General features: G+C 38.6%; 1 protein-coding gene across 14 annotated transcripts in view; it reads left to right on the top strand.

Annotated features, from left to right (window-relative positions):
- Positions 1 to 20,213, top strand: part of ERC2 (ELKS/RAB6-interacting/CAST family member 2) — a 924,700-nt gene that overhangs the window by 469,336 nt on the left and 435,151 nt on the right. For 10 of the 14 annotated variants that reach the window (XM_045991215.1, XM_045991227.1, XM_045991223.1 and 7 more), the window contains one exon: positions 4,931 to 4,942. The exons of the other annotated variants lie outside the window; for them this stretch is intronic. In XM_045991215.1, the coding sequence (XP_045847171.1) occupies positions 4,931 to 4,942 (12 nt within the window). The remainder of the gene's footprint in view (positions 1 to 4,930; positions 4,943 to 20,213) is intronic. 14 annotated transcript variants of the gene reach the window in all.

Here is a 20,213-nt window from a genome sequence, read left to right as displayed (position 1 = left end):
ACTCCATTACCTCTGAGGATTTCTTATTGGTTCAGCAATAAGGCAGAATTTGTCTTTCCTAGATTCAGTCCATATGGAAGAGATGAACAAATTTTGAATAAATCAGTGAATGTTTCCTAGCTCTGATCAAGACACTTGTGAGGCCTGACAGGACTTTAAGACATATGCAGAATAGCTCCCTGTGGCCTGTGGAAAGATCATGGGCTCTACTACAGAAGGATCTGTATTCAAATTTTGCCTCTGCTTTGTACCAGCCATGTGACCTTAAGACTCTAACAGTCTTTTAAAATGTATTATACTTTTCAGGTGCCAAGTCCTTGTGGGATAGTTACATCATTGGGAATAATTGAATGCTAAAACAAATAAATTCTCAGTATTAAGTGGCCAGGTATTAAATGGATAGGTCAATTCTCAAATTTTCAACATTTTCAAGCATAGTATTTAATATATTCAAACTCTAAATCAATTAATATTTCACTTCAAAGCCTTAGTATTAGTTTGATGATAACTGGATTTTTATACAGTGTGACCAGTTTTAGTGATTAAGTCAGAAATTTCTTTTCCCGAGATAAGTGTACAAATTAAAATCCTTAAAGGCTTAATTTTAATTTTAAAATGTGGGAATGTTCTGCCAGTTTATTGGTTCTTAAAAACACGGTTAACCTTACATATATCTACATGTCTACTTTGGAATTGTATATTAGGACCAAAATTTTTCTTGAAAAGCTGTTGTTAAATCACAGGGACGTTACCATCACATCTCTTTTATTGGTGAGAAAACTGAGACCCTGAAAGGTTGAATTACCTCTTGGAGATTGGTCCTATGGTCAGAAATAGGCAAAACTCTAATGTATGTTTCCTGACTCCTAGTCTATTGTTCTGAGAAGCTGTGAGCCTCTGAAGAGCATAATATTGTTTATGCCTTAGATAATATTAGAATAGTAATTATGATAATAATAATGTATTTTTTGTGCTCACTGCTCTGCTGAGCAGTTGACCTGTAATACTGTATACCATTTAATCTTAACTCCACAACACAGGAAGTATCATTATCTTCATTGCATAGATGAGAAAACTATGACTCACACAGATTAATTAACTATATGTAACTTCCTAAAGCTTTCAGAGTTTATAAGATTCAAAGTCAGAATTTGAACCCAGGTCTAACAGGTTAGTGACTGAGAACAATCTTGTCCAACAGTGAGCCAGAAGGAAGAAGTTAGTCTCGTAGCACTGAGGAGCCACATAGCCTGCAGAGAGAGAGAGAGAGGTATTGCTGCTGGGCCATAGGAGATCTGTCTCATCTTTATTAGCTTTCATGAGAGAAAGTGATGTGCCCCACATTTTGAAGCTCCCCAGAACTGTAACTGAAAAATCAGGATCAGCTACTATAAATATTTGCATAAAAATAGTGTAGTCATCCAGTTAGACAAACAGGTCTTAGCTGGACACTAGTGCCATTAAATCATCAAGAATATTCACATTTTTATATCCTCAATATGGAATGTATTAAAACAACAGTGATTTTACAGGCATTTATCTTTATGTACTTTCTGCACATTTTCTTTATCTCTGCCTTTGCCTTTCCTTAAAGCTGATGCCTCCCAGGCACTGTAATTCATAAAACGTGTGGTGAGACTTGAGTCTGTCCCAGTTCTCTGCCTGCCTGTGTCTTGGGTCTAACAGCAGAACATAGTCTGGGAAATGTCTGAGATCCAGCCCCAGCCCAGGCCCGAAGGAGGTTGGGGGCAGGGGTGGAAAGTAAGAGGGGAAGTTTCTTAGGAAAAGAAGAGCTCACCCTCGGCCTGACTTTCTGAAGCATTATCTGCTGGGCTCCATGTGTATTCTGACCAAAACATCTTTCTTGTTTGTCAGGCAGCCCTTTTCAAATTGGGCAATATCTCCATTTTCTGGCTTAAACTATGAAATTCCTACCTCACTGTGTGGGGAACTAAAGATTTCTTAGCAGTGTGACATATATCTCCATTTTGGACTCATAGAGGAGTGTTTGCAATTAAGTTTATGATTTTGAAAACCAAAAAATTGAACTTGAAATAAATTTGTGGTCTCTGGTCTGTAATGTGACCTACCAGAGTGAAAAGACTTCTTTTTAAAAACAATGAGTGCTCTAAAGTATTCCAGAACTTCAGTCATGTGCAACAAAAGGTTCAGGGTTAGAAATAGCATAACTCAAATGGCACTGAGGCTGGCCTATTCTCTCTCAGAGGGCAGTTCTTGTTTGCTTTCTACTCTGCTAATCTTCCCATTTTTTATTTTTTACACAATGTATACATTCCAAATCACATATGCCCAGCACTTATAAGGATGCATTTACCTCTTAACTTCCACGTGAAGGATGTTTTACATCAGCCATTAACGATTTTGCTTTTCAAAACACATATTGCTCCAGTGTGGTCCCCATGTGCAGTTTTTCCTATAAACTTTTGCACTTGATGCTGAGGGCTCAGCAGGGAGCTTCTGCCTTGGACAGCAAGTGAATGGACTCTGGGGAAGGTTGACACAAGGTGGGTGAAGGGCCTTGAGCATACCCCTAAGTGTTGGTCCAAATCAGGCTGAAGTCTTTATTTGATCGCTGGTGCTAGATACCACATCTGCTGTATGATCGGATAGGTGATCAAACATTAAAGGGAGTGAAATATGTGGTCTTTCTGTGTCAGTGCCCATCAACGGCTCTGAGTTTTATTTAGAGTTCCAGAATTAGTTCTGCCTTAGGGGAAAGAGAGAGGCTAACAGATCTCTTGTCAAACAAGGTCTGCTGCCACTAGGTTTCTGCATCTCAGCCACCAAAAGGTATCAGTCAGGTGACCGTTCATGTAATTATCCTCAATATAGTAGGGGGTTTGTTGGTATTTCTCTAGGGGACAGGAAATGTCCAAATCAAGCCCTTGATCACATCCCTCCCCACTGTGGAGAATAGCATGTGTCCTTTGGTGTTCTGCTCGTAAGACATAATGTCAGAGTAGAAAACAGGTAGCACTTATCTGGATCACTGACTAAAGCCATCAGACATTTGGACTTGAGAAATCATCTTCGATGCCTAAAAGCACCTTATCTAAGATTGAGAAGCAGACTATTATTTTTCCTTCTGAATTTTTTCAATAATGTGATGACATAATTTCTTTGATGACTTTCAGAACACTTTTAACAAAATGTAAACTAAAGCTTTATTTAGAAAAATGGGATACTGTGTTCTAGAAGTCTCATGATACATTGAAGAAACCTGACACCAGTTCTGTTTGTTTTGATATAAACTCTTCTTGCTGAGAAATATCCATTTATATTTGATAAAGTGTTTGAAGAAATTTCAGTGAAATAAGTGGCAGATAGTATTGCACCATCCCTACAAACCCTTTGAGGAAGGTCATGGATGCCTTTGGGAATTTGATGAAAACTAGGAATCCTTGGAAAATTCAACTAATTTCAAATGTTTGCTTGCTATTTCAATTTAGGATGCTCTAAAGCTTGGCCATAGACCTCAGTTTGATATACCTCTCTGATCCAGAAGAATTTGAAGCAACAGCTGGGGCCAAAGTTGCCACAATGATCATGGCTTGATCTAACTTATTTTTAATCAGTTGTGTGTTCATGATCACAAAATACTATGCAGGGGGATTTCAGCTATGAGGGATTACTGGACCAATGCTTTCACTGTGTGTTTAATCCTGAATTTTCTCTTTGATTTTTATCATTTTGATCAACACTGTTTTCATTTGAAATGTTCTCGTTTAAGCTTTCGTCTGAGGATTTATTTTGTTTTTCCTTCCTCTATGAAATGCTTAAAACTACTTCTTATTTATTTTAAATTTTTTAAAGTTTCATTTACTTGAGCAATCTCTGCTTGCAACATGGAGCTCAGACTTACAACCCCAAGATCAAGAATCACATGCTCTTTTCACTGAGCCAGCCAGGTGCTCCTAAAATTACTTTTTAATAATATGGAATGGTGGGATCCCCTTGAGCAGATCACTGGTATCATATTTGTTTATTCACTTTATTGTTTTACAAAGAGCATTAAATAGATTCATAAAATAAATGTCCACTGTATGCTCCTGTGGTAGCTTGAAAATCATCACTTTTTTTTTCTTTTAATTTTTGCTTGGATTTGGGACTTTATTATTTTGACCAATAAGAAGGGCATCTTAAATATTTTTGCACAAATAAGTTATCAAGCTTCTGGATATTTTCAGGGATGGAAGTATGATCCTCATTTTTACAACTGAAAAAAAATTACTCTCAACTTTGGAAGTTGCTCTCTCCTCTCTTGGGAGGCTGATAGACAGGCAGCTCCTCACCAAAAGCCCTGCTCACAGTGTCTTTGATCATTGCTAGGTGCAGTGCTTTGTGAGCATGTAAAATGTAAATCTTTGAATGGAAAGCCAAATTGTTCAGCTCCTTTTGATTTTCAAAGAGGAAGGAAGAACATCTTATAAGATGTAACCATCCAACTTACTGGTTCAAATAAAATCTTTCCAACATCAGTGCTTACCACTATCTCTAATACCTTAGTGACTTTTATTTTAGTTTATTAAATAATAGAATTTTGTATGGACACAGATAGGAGCTGTCCCTATGAATATTCCGCCAGAAGAGGGCAAATTCTGTTGTTGCGTTGCCACAACACACCTCTGGTTCACACCAGTGCTTATAGTGATAATGCATGAGAACAGATACCAGTTTCCTATATGTAATATTTAATAGAACAGTTTACAGTGTGTGCCCAGGGCTTTTTGGGGTTATAACAGATAAAAGTTGCTTTATTATCCTTCATTTGGTTATAAAACCTGCTAATATAACATCTATTGGCTGTATGTTTAAAACTAATGCATTTCCTTCCTTTTATTCTCTTTTGCTATCCCTTTTCTTTTCTGCTTATCCTCCAAATCGCTGCTTTCACCCTTGCTCCAATCAGCTTGACTCTCAGGTCAGTACTTTCAGTTTTTCTTCTAACCGCCTTTCCCTCCTAAGCTCAATTTATTGCTTGCACTTGTTTAACAAACACATTTCTGAAATGGTTTTCCTCTGGCCACCGCATTTTTTTTTCCATTTCATCCCATGCCTAGGGAAGGTTTGTTTTATGAGAAAGCTATATAGGTGGGAAAGGGCAAAGAAGAAGATGGGAAGTAAATCACTGTTGGATTATTCGATACCTTTGATTCCCAGATTATACAACGACTAAGAGAAATCAGCGTGAAATTCTAGAGCATTTCTCCCAAGCAGCTCAGAAAATTGCCTGTGTGATGATAAAACATGTTGCAGTGGAAAAAACAAAATGCAGGATGCTAAATTTAACCTAGGAGAACAAAAGATCTGCCTGTGACACAGAAACTCAAAAGCTAAATTTAATAGTGCAAACCACTCAGACTTTTTGGTTAATAAATCACTGTGTTTTGAAAGATTTATGATACTTTTTTAAAGTCACTTTTGAAAATTATCAGTGTGTTGGTAACATATTGTACACACATGTTATTTCCTGTCATTGTTTTGGTTTTTGACTTTTTAACTTCATTTTTATTAGCCGTAAGACATACTTTAATTACCTAGGGCATAGCATATGGAACCAAATGTAAAACTAGATTCAGCATTGACTATGTGCATCCTGATATTAAGAAGCAAAATGAATATTTTGTTTTAGAAATGCATCCCAGATTTGATTCCTCTTAGATAGGAGTCCAAGTCAGTAATTGGTTCTCCTTTAAGTCAAGCAAGCCTTCTCCTTATAATAATATGCAGTACTATCTAGTGATTTCTTCATTTAATCAATGTATTTACTAGACAATGTTCATGGTATGATTTGGGCTACCAAGTCTTGGAAAAAAAAAAAAGAGACTCAAACTGATAGCTAGTGTAGTTGCTCTTTGAGAGGCAAGCAATGTTATTTTCTTCTCTTTATTCAGTATCTGTACCTGTGCGTCTATCCACGGCTCAGCCCCTAAGCCACCAGACCAATTCATTTATGCCAGCAGCAGATAATTTCAAAGTGGTGTCCCACAAACTTCCATCTCACTGAAGGAAGCCCATTCTCAAGAGTTCTCCTGTGATCTAAACATAACTGCTCTCACCCAAAATCTAATAACTATTAATTCACTTTCTGGTGCCCCTATGTGGAGATACAGACATCATAATGAAGGTTGGAGAGGAGGAGGTTGGCCACATCACATCCAAATCTTTCCTCCAAGCTTTGGATGCACTCCTTTAATGAAGCTTTACGGTTTTCTCCTTGCCTGTATTTTTTGTTTTCTTTCTCATTTTGCCTTCCCTCTGCTGCTCCTGTTGATATTGAAGCCCTTGAGACCAGGGACCACTTTGGCTCCCAAACCTGAAGCTCCCTGCCAGGACCTTTAGATTTGTTCTACAAGCATTCTGCTGCGTCTTATGTGTCAGAAACCTGTACTGTGTAGTATTTAGCTTTTTCCAGTTTCATGGTGATTGAACATAAACTGTGACTCTCAGAAGACAGGATGCAGTATTAGGACTGGGAGAGGTTGTGGGTACCAAGTGGTCTTTCTACAAGGGGCTTGGTATGTTGATTAGGTTTGGTAAAATGTTCAGTCCAATCTAGTTGCATGAACTATATGGTCAAATTAAGATTCAGATCATTTCAATATCATTTAACCTCTTGCCCCAAATGAACACAATGGAGAAAATGTGCAATCCTTGTCAACGGCCTCTTGTTATATTTTTAGTGTAAGACGAATTGGGCAACCCTACTCTCCTGGAACAAAAACGTCTATAGGTCTTGGAAGCTTTCTTGAGCTTTGACAAGTTTCCAGAGTTAACTCTGCTTTTTTCCCACCACTTCCAAGTTTACCAGTTAAAATAAAATGAAATGGACCAATTCTGGAGAGGCGATGGACGGGGGGATGGCCTAACTAGGTGATGGGTATTAAGGAAGACACTTGTGATGAATACTGGATGTTGTATGTAAGTAATGAATCAGTCACTAAGTTCTACACCTAAGACTAATATTATACTGTATGTCAAGTAACTGGAATGTAATAAAAACTTGAAAAAGAAAAGAATATTTAAGGGAAAACAAATGTAACAATTGAATTGAATACAGGATCTCTGGCCCATGCACTTTCTTTATATGGCTCACAGTTGAGATGTATATATTTGTGTGTGTATGCATATACATATATGTGTGTATACACATAACACATATTTTTTTTAAAAATGTATGGTCTTTGTTACTATAGAATTTTGTAGTCTGTCCTGCACCTCCCTACCTCCCAATCTGAAGTTTGAAAACTTGACTAACTCTTGGGTCTTCTAATCTGTGCTAGACTCTATAGGAAATCTTCCCCTCCAGCTACCTTTTTAAATGGCCTCATTTCCTTTACAAACTCTATATAGACTCTGTACTTGAAATCAGGTGGGCATATAATAAGGATCTGGTTTGGTAAAATGCAAATGTCATATTCCAGACCTGTTCACGTTCTCACTCCAGAAAACTCCACTGCTGTCAAGAATCTCTTTGCACAAAAACCAGTAGGAAGCTGTAGAGATATAATAGGATCCCTGCATTGCACTCTGAGGGGAGGGCTTATGTGAAGTTTGCTCATTTCTAGGAAGTATTTGTGAGATTAGCATGTGATTTATGACAGATGAAGTCATCTAGATAAATGTATACAGCAACTGACCCAAAAAATAAATAAATAAAAAGTATCCTTTGGGATTCACCTCAAAATCCTGCCAGAGAGTTAACCAAGTAAAACTAGAAGGCTCGGGCCTTTCTGGGCTCTTCTAGCCTCTGATTTGCTTTGGATCTTGGGTCAGCTGCTTCCTTGTTTGTGCCTCAATATCCCCTCTTGGAGAGGAAGGAGCTGTTTTTGGAGTAGGGCTTCTGGGATCCTCCCTTTTTATGTCCCACAGAAGTGGAATTGGTGATGGGTTGTGTGAATCTCCCTGGCAAGCAGGCTCCAGCTCATGGCTGGGGCCTGGCAGCAGGCATGAGCTCATTGTTACAGAGTCACTTCAAACATTTCCACCAAAATAAACTCTTTGTGATGTTTCCCCAAAGTTCAGTACTGCACTCTCCATCTCATTCTTCTAGCAAAGGATGAAGTCATTACTCTTGGACCTCAGAGGCCTGTTGCCCAAAGAAATAATGAGAAACAACTTGCTTAGAGTGTTCCCTTGCTGTCCTGCAATTTGCTCTTTGCTAGGGTCAGTTCTTTCCCCATTCTCTCTATAGACACCTAGTAGGCACCTACTGTGTGCTAGGCCTGGTACTATCTGCTGACCTGACATTTCTGAAAAAAATAGCTGATGAAAAACTAACAAATTCTTTGAAGAAATAATGCATATGACATTCTTAATTTTTACATTCATGATACACATCTATCTTAATAATAATGGAAATAACAAAAGTAGAAGTAGAAGCAATAGAAATAATACTGGGCATTAACTAAGTGCCAGCACTGAATTAATTGGGACCACCGATTCTTCCATGTTGGAGAATAGAAAACTGGAGTTCACCAAAGTTAAATATTATGCTAAAGTTAATGCAGCTAGTAAGTGAATAGATTGGTTTTTTTTCCACCTAAAAGCCAGTCCTTTCTGATATGCAAATGGAATCTTTTGCCACTTCTGCTCCAATTGCATTAAAATCTTTGAGAAGACTCACAGTAAGGACACCTGTGCAATTATGTGGGATCCATGGTTTCCCAAATATGAGGTTCATAGAATATACCCCATGAAGCACTTGGGGAAATACTGTCCTGCCTGCTGTGCCGCCAGCCTCTGTCTTTGCCCTGAGATTCATGCCCTCCCTCCCCTTTCCCTCTATGGGCTGGTTTTTTCTCAGGTGTCACCTCTCCATCCTTCCCTGAGCTCCTCAGGCAGATGCAATTTCCTTTGCCTGATCTTCTTAGAGCTTTATCTGACCCTTCCCCGGCCTGTGTTAAAGCCTACCTTGAATTAGGCACTGTGTCTCCTAGGAGATGGTGGCCTCCTTGAGCACTGTCTGGGTCTCCAGCTCCATGGGGTGTTGTGCCACACACTGGAGGTGGCTGGCAGTCACACTCCTGTGTGCTGAATAACTGACTGTTGAAGAGAGGAACTTCCATTAACTTCATCTCACCCCTCCCACCCTCTACTTGGTCCCCGTGGAGAGTTGCTGGTAGTAGAGTTGACTGCACTGGTGATCTTACAGCTTCAGACAGGAAGCCCTAAGAAAAGATATGATCAGTTTTTTATTGAGCCAGATGCTTTAAAGTTCAAGAAACATAAAGACACAGATAAAAGGAAAGGAGAAAAGATCTCCTTCTGGATTTATTTCATTTTCTTCCTCCCTCTCTCCCTCTCTCTCTTCCCCTCTTCTGCTCCTTCTTCCTTCCCTTTTTCTTCCCTTTCTTATCTCCCTGCTTCCCTACTGTCTTTCATTCCTTCTTTCCACCTTCCTCTCTTTTCCTTCCCTTTGCTTCTCTCTCCCTCCCTCCCCTTCCCCCTCTTTTCTTGGCTGTTCATTGAAATCCTTCTGCATATGGGAGTTAGAGCTGGGTGTTGGGAATATAGCAGTAAAACAGACATGACCCCTCCCCTCACTGAATTCAAAGACCAGCACTTCCTATAAGGAAGGATTTGGCCACTAAGAAAAATAGTTTGTCCCATTTATACTAATAACTGGAAAAGCTGGGTTTCAGGTGTTTTTTAAAATTCCTTTTCCTGTTGGGGTTGAAGGGGTTATCCACAGGTCAGAAAATTATTTCCCTCTTTTAGCTGCCTTATACTAATGCTGACATTTCTGGTGAAGTGTCAGAAAATTTTATGCCCAAGCAGAACTGGTAGAAAGCCAGAAATCAGTTGATTTTGCTTTGGGTGCAAATATTTTATTGGAGATGGAAAAAGTTGTTTTCCCTGATTTACAACTCCTGCAAACATAAAGTGGATTCTATATTTGGAAATGTTTTTGAACCTTTGAGGTGTAGCCAGGGGTTGGTTCTTGCACCTTTCCGACCTGGCCTTGGTAAGACTTGCCATGGCTAATGTTTTGCTGAGCCAGCTCCAATTTGTAGAACTAGGTCTTTATGCTCTGTATTATTTTTACTTTTTAACTTTTGCTTGAGTGGCTGCTCTGGCTCTCTCTCTGCATCCTCTAGAATGTGAAGAAGATAGAGGAATACAGTTTGCATTGTAGTTGAAATGCTTTCTGGTACAGATTTCTTCTGAGGTTCCTTGGAGAGGAGTAAAACCATTCTGAACTTGCAGATCTGTTTAAACAGTGACAACAACAGCAAAATCAAGAGAGAGTCCCAGGTGGGCCTAATAAGTCTTGGCTCCAGAAGAAGAGATGCCAAAGTGGTAGGGTTAACCATTCCTTTCCCCCAACCCCCCAAATTCCCCTCCCCCAACCCACCCCCTATTTCTCACCTACTCCTGGCTTTTGGTTGGTACTACCATATGGATGAATATCAGCAAATAGTAAATCTCTCAAGATATGTTAGCCTTTTCTGTAAATGTTGAGAAGGGGAAGGAATTTTTTAAAAAAATAGTTTCTCAGTATTATTATAAATCACTTTCTAGAAAAATAATATCTATTTCCTTTATATGGCTTTTCTTATGAAATGTGAATTCTATCACTTCATTACCCACAATACCAGCTCAAGTTGTAGGGAAAATTTATCCAACTAGTGACTGGGACTCTCTTCCGTATTGGGTAAAGGTACTTGGAATTTTCACACTGTGTAATTTCACATTTTTGCGAAGCCTACATTTTGGAGGGACCTATTTAAAAATGAGTGGGTACTGTGTATGTTTCTCTGAACAAAATACCTTATTGTTAATATATCTAACAAAGGCTTTGGAAATTTCTTTGTAAGGAATTCTGATAATTTTAATATTTACTGTTTTTTTAAACTTTACTCTAAATTCAATGAGTACAATACAGGTGAAGTTTAATTGCAATATCAAGCTAAAGAAATGTGAAAACTAGAATAAGAAGACAGAAATTGGGGGCGCCTGGGTGGCTCAGTGGGTTAAAGCCTCTGCGTTTCGCTCAGGTCATGATCCCAGGGTCCTGGGATCGAGCCCCGCATAGGGCTCTCTGCTTGGCAGGGAGCCTGCTTCCTCCTCTCTCTCTCTCTCTGCCTGCCTCTCTCCCTAGTTGTGATCTCTATCTGTCAAATAAATAAATAAAATCTTTAAAAAAAAAAAAAAGAAGACAGAAATTGGCTGATTTTGCTTTGGGTGCAACTATTTTATTTAGGATGGAAAAAATTGTTTTTCCTAATTTACAGTTCCTGCAAAAATAAACTGTATAGAATTATTTTCATAGAAAAACTTTAATTCTAGAAATATAGAGTGAGTCAGGGAATGGAAAGAAATTTCCCCTTGGAGAATCTCTTGTTGCATTTATTTATTTATTTATTTATTTATTTATAGCCCAAGAGCAGTGAGACTTGTCTTTTCACTTTATCTTGCCCATTGACCTTCTCTTCCAGTTTTTTTTCCTAATTGGTAACATTGTTAATATAAGCATTATTCTTATTGGTATACACAGAGCAGAGTGTATAATAATTTAATTTTTGCAGTAATTTTTCCAGTGATAGTTGAAGAGTGTGTGATCCTCACCATGTGTGGATGAATTACACTAATTTCTTGTGAGACCCCCACATGTAATTGTGGAGACACCATGAGCATAAGGAACTCTTGAGACATTTTAATGTGTGGGAGGAGCAGAACTTCAGGCAGTGAATTGCTCGCAAAATTTTACTTCAGGTCCTGGGAAAATCTCTTTAGATAGCTTTGAGAACATAACCATTACTTCTCCCAGATGGGAACGTGAAGTCACGGAATAGTCTCTCAGTGGCCTTTGGTGTTGGTCAACTGGAATATTCCCATGGCTGGACAGATCTTGATGTGATGTGTGAGTTGAAGGGTAAGAGAGTGGTTTTAAATTTAACTTCAGAGCCCTCTGCTATTTAATCATATGTCAGTTTGATGGTTCCAAGGACAGCATGATATGTTGCTCACAGATAATTACCGTGGAGAGAATGAGTTGGTTATAATAATGAATAGCTGGAGAATCTTCTGATAACCTGTGATGAGTGGGCCTTGGTGAGCAACACTCACCGGGCAATTGGCACATAGGTGTCCTATCATGCTGGTGAGTGTGGGTGCTCTTCCACCACCTATACATGCAAAGCAGGGGGCTTTTTAGGGATTCCTGAGTAGATAAAATAGCAGTGCTCTTGGATTTCATGTGTGTCATCTATCCCAGACCTGTTACTACTTTATATTAGTATTTCACTTATAATCCAGGTTATTCAAACTGCTAACTATTGTCAGAATGTTACATGTAGAAAATTAAACTCCGTCTTTAAAAGGAACACCCTCATGGCTGTGGCATGTTGGGTACACATCCAGAGGTCTTTAAGCTTCTCCCTGTGTTTATAAAATGGAGACAATGTATTATACTGATCCCTCAGAAGGCTTGTGGGCACATGAACTGTTGGGCATGGAGCACAGTCTGACCCACAGCAGATGTTCATTAAGTGGTGATGTTGTGATGAAGGGTTTCATGACAAGAATAATGGGTGAGAGGAGGGGGTTCATGCAAGAGAGAAGTGGGAGATGATCTGTTCAGGCAGCTTCCTTGGCTTTCCTAGTTCTAGAAAATTCAGTTGCTGGAATAATGATTTTTAAGGATTTTTCCTCTTAAGCCATTGAGAGACTCTGAGGGAAAGGTTGAAAAGAACCTTACTCTGCTTAATGCTTCTTTCCTGAGGGATATGAGTAATTAAATCTAGAAAATTCCATCCTTGTGTTTATTGAAAAATAGTCTTTTCAATAAGATTACTTCAGCCACAAGTTTTCCATATCTGTGCATATAAGGATCTTATGTTGAGTTTAGTCCAAGTACCCAAGTTTGTCCCTTTAGCCATTTATTTACTTTATTCATTAACTTACTCCCCTTCATTGAATAGTAATTGTATGTATGATCTGTATGAGGCCTTGTGGTGTAACTTGAACTATTCCTAGAAGTAGCATCTAGGAAGATAGAAGGAAATTGATAGGATTTATAGTATGATATTAATGCAGGTGGTATAATGAAATACACACTGTTCTGCATCTTGATTTTCTTTCTTTTTTTTTTTGATGTCTTTGAGATCTTTCCATATCCATATATACCTCTCCATTCCTTTTTACTTCTGCATACAGTTCCATTGTACCTGTCTCCTCCTGAAGGGCTTTTAAGTGTTTCAGATTTTTTCCTCTCATGTAGACTGCTATAATTCATAACTTTGAATAGGCTTAATTTCATATGTATATGACAGTGTCTGTAGGATGCATTTCCAGATGTGGAATTGCTAGGGCAATACATTTCTAATTTTTCTAGTTGCCTTTTACAGAGACTAATCCATTTATAGTCCTATCAGTAATATATGAGTGCCTCTTTCCCCATTAACTCTTTCAGAGCAGTGTAGTTTTTAAGCATTTTTATCTTTGTCAATATGGAAGGAAAACAAAGGCATTTAAATGTAGTTTTCATTTGCTTTTATCTCATTACAGGTGAAGATGAGGCATCTTTAAATATGTTTATAATTTGTAATATCCTTTTGTTACTTTTTCTTGTTTGTTTTTCGAAGTTCTTTATATATTAGAAAGATTACTCATTTGGGGGCGCCTGGGTGGCTCAGTGGATTAAGCCGCTGCCTTCTGCTCAGGTCATGATCTCAGGGTCCTGGGATCTAGCCCCGCATCGGGCTCTCTGCTCCGCAGGGAGCTTCCTCCTCTCTCTCTGCCTGCCTCTCTGCCTACTTGTGATCTCTCTCTCTGTCAAATAAATAAATAAAATCTTTAAAAAAAAAAAAAAGAAAGAAAGATTACCCATTTGTCCGATTTGAATTTAAAATGCTCCTTCCTGCCAATATACTTCTTCTAAATTTTGCTAATGGTTATACAGAAATTTTTAAAAATTACCATTTTATAGTCAAACATATTCAGTCTTTCCTATTATAGCTTTTGAATTTTGTGTCATAATTAGAAACAATTAGTTGTCTTGTGATTTTTTGGGGGGGTATTTTTATGGTTTGATTTTCTGCATTTAGTCTTTGAACCATCTGGAATTTATCTTACTGTAAGGTATGAAGTATGGATATAACTTTACTTTTTCTAGGTCAAGTGAAGTTTAAATGTCACTTCCTCTGTTTGCCTTTCACTGGAGCTAGCCCAGCCCAGGTTAGGTTTGTCTTTTATAAATTTATGTAACTTCCCGCTAGAACATGAAGCACAGTCTTAATTCTTGTTCAATGTCTGTCCTCTAGTCTAGAGTGGAACTTCCATCTGGAAAGGACCTGTCTTCTTATCTACCCAGTGCCTGTAAAATAGTAGACACTTAATAAATATTTGTATAATGAATTAATAACATGACTTGTAAAGAACTGAAGTTATGAGAGGATAGAAATTATGAGTAACCAGAAGCTGCGGAAAGATGCACAGGTTGCATGTGAGCCATCAAAGTTGACATAAAGGGGAACCAAGTCACCACAGTGGTGGAAGATTAGATAGCTATTGTTATATAGGACAATAAAACAGCCCGTATTTAGAGTTACCTTGGACTCTGGATGGCTTTCCCATACCCTTCACTGTGAGACTCAGCAGAAATACTTTTTTTTTTTTTTTCCCTTCTTAGGAAGTCTAATTTCTCAGCTTTCCCTGGGTTTAGTGAGACCTGCCTACATGATTGAGATCCCTGCCTAACAGTTGCAGGATGTAGGAACAGGTGTGGAAAGTATGGCAGGAGCTAAGAACAGAGAGGTTTTGTCCAAGCTGTGTTTTAGATGCTTTGGGACAACTAGGTAGCTCTTTCTAATAGGCAGATAGGAATGAAAATCTGGACTTGGACAAAGAGACATTACTCGTGGCAGAGTGTGCCAGATTCAGTATGAATGTCATGGGCATTCAGAAGATGGAGGGTTTGGGGAAGTTTCTATGAATGTGATGGTATTTGCACTGGACAAGAAAAGTGGAAAGAATTTTATCAGATATAGAATTAGGTGAGGAGCATGAGCAAGGGCAACAGAAGTGAGAAGGTACAATGCCTAGAAGTTCTTTATATATTAGAACTTAGGGGATTCTGTAGCTTAAGTTCTAGAATAAGGAGAAGCGTGGGCAGTTAAGGGTTTGTCAGGACAGGGAAAGCCTTGAGTGCTTAGCTCAAGATCTTGAACTTGTTGAGTCTGGGAATAGCAGGCAAGAGTATCCTCCAGGAGGATGAGCTCTGTAGCACTGCAGGGCTAGAGAGGTAGGCAGAAGCCCAAGCTAGGAAGAACAATGGTGCTGAAAGAGGGTGGTAGTACTAGAGGTTGAAGGGGGAAGAACAGGCTTAAGAGATGCAAAGAGAATTAATAAAACAAGCAAATAGACAAAACACAAAAATCATCAGCCTGTATATCTATCCTTTAGTTTCTAGAAGAAACTAACAGGAAATTAACTAGAGCCAGCAGGATGGGAAAAACAGATAAAACCTAGCCACTTTAATAGCAGCAAGAAAATAAAGGTGTGGTGGCAGAGATTTTTTTGTACAAGGGGTCTGTAGTTATTGTTGCTGTTACAGTAGCAGAGAAACCAAAAGACTTAGTTAAGTGCGTATTTGGTGCTATACACGATGCTATATTTTTTAGAGTTGATCACACATCTTCTTTATGCCAACTCCAAGACCGTGGGTGCTGTTATTGGTCCTGTTTGTGAAAAGAGGACAGCCAGGCTCAGAGAAGTTAAGTAACTTGCCCACTGTCAGCCAGCTATTAATTAGTGGAACCAGGATTCAAACTCAGCTGTTCTGACTCCAGAACCCAGAATCAACGACTGTATCCTATTCCACAGTGAGAAGTTTTGTGCTAGGATAAATTGGTTTGGCCCACTAACTCCTGATACCATAGGGACCACTCTCCAATGTGCTTCTTTTGGGAGTGGAAAACTATTTCTATAACACAAAGGATTCCAAGCGCTGATGAAAACCTCTTATAATGGAAGTTGAGAAGCTGTTTGTGTTGGCAGTTTCAGCAGCCTTTTTTTGAGCTGCTGGTCTGAGTCTTCACCCTCTCTTGAGCAGGAATGTGGAATTCCTCTTTTTGAAGTGACTTGGAGTGGGCTTGGTGAGTGGGCCTCCGTGGAGGCAGCAGTGCCTTTGTAGGCTAGAGACAGTCATCAGCTCTGGATGGGCTTCAGCAAACCTGCACGGCAGAGGTGGGGGAAGACCTCAGGCCATCCATCCTCCTGCCTGCTGAAGACAGTTCCCGGTGGGGAATTCTGGGGAAGCAGCCAAGAGAAAAGATGTATTTCCAGGAGGGGTTTTCTGCTTCTTCCAAGAATCATTCTTGGGACAGTTTTTCATGGCCCCACACAGTGTGATCAGAGAATCCCAGCAGCATAAAAGCTGAAAAGCAATGAATGCCTTTTTTTTTTTTTGTGATAAATGATGGGTTTCCTTTTGGAATAAAGGAAAAAACAGCACAAACAAAACAACTCTCTGATAGAGAGAGGGTCTTCTCTGGAGCACAGGATCTGTATCCCCCTTGATCTTGTCTGAGGCACGTGGGAGGGTTGGCAGCACATAACAGAGGCTGAGAATTCAAACCCATGTACTAGTGCCCCCGTTCAGGCAGTCATCATACTATGGAATCATTTCTTCCTCATCATTATGGCTAGGTCAAAGGGTAGGTATCATGCCATCAAAATGTAGTGTCTTCCTCCTACAGAGTTTGGGTGGGTTTGTTTTGTTTTGTTTTTAAACTTTTAAACTTTAAATTCTTAAGCTTTATCAACTTCGTCTGTGTGCCTGATAGAAAGGATCTGTATTAGCTTTTCAGTTTTTAGGGCTGCTGGGAGAGCAGTATTTCTTTTTTGTTTGTTGTTTGCCACTTTGGTTTACCTTCTCATCTCTCATTGATGTTTTACTTTTGTTCAGTCCTCTAAAATGAAGATGTTTTGGGCGGGATGATTAACATAGCTTTCCTCAACTTCTCTACATTTTAAGTGTTGTTTGTAGATGTTTTTTGTCAATCAACAAAGTTTTGTGAAGTGTAAAAAGCACACAAGACTTTTCTAAAGACCCTATTTTTTTATAATTTACATAATTCTGAATTTCCAAATTTCTAAGGAATTAGAAAACTTTGCTGCCATTAATTAAGTATTTTCCATGGGCCAGCCTCTGTCTATAAAACACTGATGTGAAATATTTTTTCTAATCCCCACAACAACTTTGCAATAAGGGCAAAGAAAATCTCTGGAAAGATTGACAAAAAACACTTAAGTGTAAGAGTGGTTATTGTGGAGGTGGAAGGGAAAATAAAACCTTTGTTTTCACAAACTCTTTTGTGCTGTTTAATTTTTTATTATGAGCGTGTATAATTTTTTAAATTAAGTTATAATTCATCTACAATAACATACCCTTTTATGGTATATAATTTAATTGTTGTCAGTGTAGTCACAAGGTTGTGCAACCATCACCACTAATTCCAGAATTAAATTTTAATCACCCCAGAAAGAAATACCATACCCATTAGCACTCACACTCATTTCTCCAATCATCCCCCTCCCTATCCCCTAGTTTACTTTCCATCTCTATGGATTTGCATGTTTGGGACATTTCATATAAATGGGATCATATAATATGTGGTCTTTTGTGATTGGATTCTTGCACTTAGCATGATGTGTTTGGGTTCATTGATATTGTGGCATGTGTCAGTATTTCATTCCTTTTTATTGCTTAATAATATTACATTATGTGAATATTATCATATTTTGTTCATATATTCATTAGTTGATCAAGTTTTGGGCTATTTGTGCTTTTTAGCTATTCTCAACAATCCTGATGTGAACATTCATGTGCAAGTTGTTGTCTGAATATTTGTTTTCATTCTCTTGGGTATATACCTAGGAGGGGAATTGCTATGTCATGTGGTAATTCCTTTTAAGTTCTGGAGAAACTGCCCAATTGTTTTTCATGGTGGCTGTGCTCTTTTACATTCCCACCAGTACCATGTAATTGTCCTGGTTTCTCCACATTCTCACAGATTTGTTACTGCCTGTCTTTCTGATCATAGCCATCCTGGAAATATGAAGTAGTATCTCATTATGGTTTTGATTTGCATTTTCCTAAAGACTAATGATGACGAACATCTTTTCGTGTGCTTATTGGCCATTTGTGTATCTTCCATGGAGAGATGTCTATTCAGAGTCTTTGGCCATTTTTAATTATGTTACTAGTCTTTATTATTGAGTTGTAAAAGTTATTTATATGTTATGGATACTAGACCTTTGTTAGATATATGATTTCTTATGTTCTCTTGTGTACAAGTAATTTTACACTTGCATTTGCTGTGTTCTATTAAAAACAGAACAGTTGACATTTTTTAGTAAGTTGGAAGGATGATAGATTTAACAAAACTATGCCTCAGGAAAAGTACATGAATTTGTATTATTACAATTAAATATGTTGCTTATGAATAAATTACCAGTTGAGAATTTTACATTGACATTACTTTTGGGGGGGGTGCATTGAGGTAGGATTAGGAACAGTTTGGAAATATTTAGGACTTTTTCAAAATATAATCTTAACACCAGAAATATACACTCTATTCTCTAAGCACACATATGGTCATTTGATCAAATGGATGCTTACCCTTTTTTGGTGATATCTTAGCCACCTTAGAAATGGACTTTGCCTTGAACATTCTCTTAGCTTTTGTCTATTGATATGACTGAACTTCAAAACTTGAGCCCCTTCCAGCCAAATAATTTGCCCGTTTAAATGCTCAGGGTATGGCCTCATTTTATAGTGCCATAAAATGAAATTTAAAAAGCCTCTCCAGAGAGCTGTGATTACCATTTTTTTCTTTAGTTGTTAGCCAAGCTAATAAATATTCTTAGCATTTCTGTCATCGTATGTCCTATAAAACTAGATCTAATGATCAAATCAATGAGAGGATCCCAAGCACCATGGCCTTCTGTACAGCTTGAGAGGAAGAAGTGATCCACCTGATCATTAGACCCAGGGTCTTCTGAAGCAAGACTTAACACACAGCTCTCAGAAGTGTGGATGAAGAGGCCCTTAAAAGGGTTTGGCTTGCTGAGCATCGCCTGGCTGGCTGCTCAGGGAAGTGAAGCTGTAACGGCTTGGCCCGTGGGGCTGTATGTTCCTGGTTCTCATGGAGGATATACCTGGCTGTGTTTGGAGATGGTCCTATGAGCCTCTGTTCTGAATCATACATATATGTGTGTGTATTCCAGTTCCTGACCAGTGCCTTTCCAATCTTCCTGCTTTTCTGGCTCCTCAGCATGCCTTCTTGGGTTCTCCAGTTCATGGTCTCTCTTTTCAGAGGTCTCCATTAAAGCCTGGGACCTTTCTCAAATTCTTGACAGCCAGTAATTCATAAAGGGAAAATGAATTAACTCCGTTTTAGCGTAGCTGTAGGGCAAGGAGAGTTGTTTGGAAGTGATTGCTGCAGGCTGTTAAGACAGCTACTTAGCTTTCAGGGTTGGCAAGAGTAGGATGAAAAGTAATGAGTTAACCTGCTAAGAATTTGGCCATTTTAATCATTTGAGTCTGGCTATACTTTGTCTCCATTTATACCAAGTGGGGAAACAGTTATCTTGATAAGCAGGGATTTATCTCACCCCACCTCTCAGTGGCTGCCTGGATTCGGAGTAGAATAGACCCCTTTATGTAGCAAGGGGAATGGACATGCTTTGTATGAGTAAGAAAAAGAAAAAAAAGCCATTGGTATTTTTTCAAAGTTCTTATCAGCAAAGAGCATTACCAAGAAATCCAATAGGGTAGTGATGACATTCAATTTTATTTGTACCAGGAATGCACAGATGGCTAGAGTTAGCAGCTATTCAGTTTTAGCACATATCTCTCATTAATGTTAGGGGGAATTACAACAGACCTATCAAAGGGGAAAAAATAGCAGAGAGTCTGCAGTATCAAATAAACGTGCATCATTTTTTGTACAAGGGTCACATACTTTGAATAATTCCTTGCTGTAATTGTAACTTTCCGTAGTTAGTTTATTCTTCTTGCTGAATTTGTATGTTGTCATGGTATTTTTAATGGCCTGAAGAAAAGCATTTCAGCAAACTGCCCAGGTCTGAGACTTATAATTAGTCATTGCAGCTTGTGGGATCGTTTGTGAAAAGCTCAATCGAGATGTGTTTTTACATAAAAGTTCCCCTTGATTAATTGC

The sequence above is a fragment of the Meles meles genome, chromosome 20 (assembly GCF_922984935.1).
Source record: "Meles meles chromosome 20, mMelMel3.1 paternal haplotype, whole genome shotgun sequence".
NCBI classification, from domain to species: domain Eukaryota; kingdom Metazoa; phylum Chordata; class Mammalia; order Carnivora; family Mustelidae; genus Meles; species Meles meles.
The sequence above is the reverse complement of the archived record's forward strand: the minus strand, read 5'-3'. Positions and strand labels throughout refer to the sequence as shown.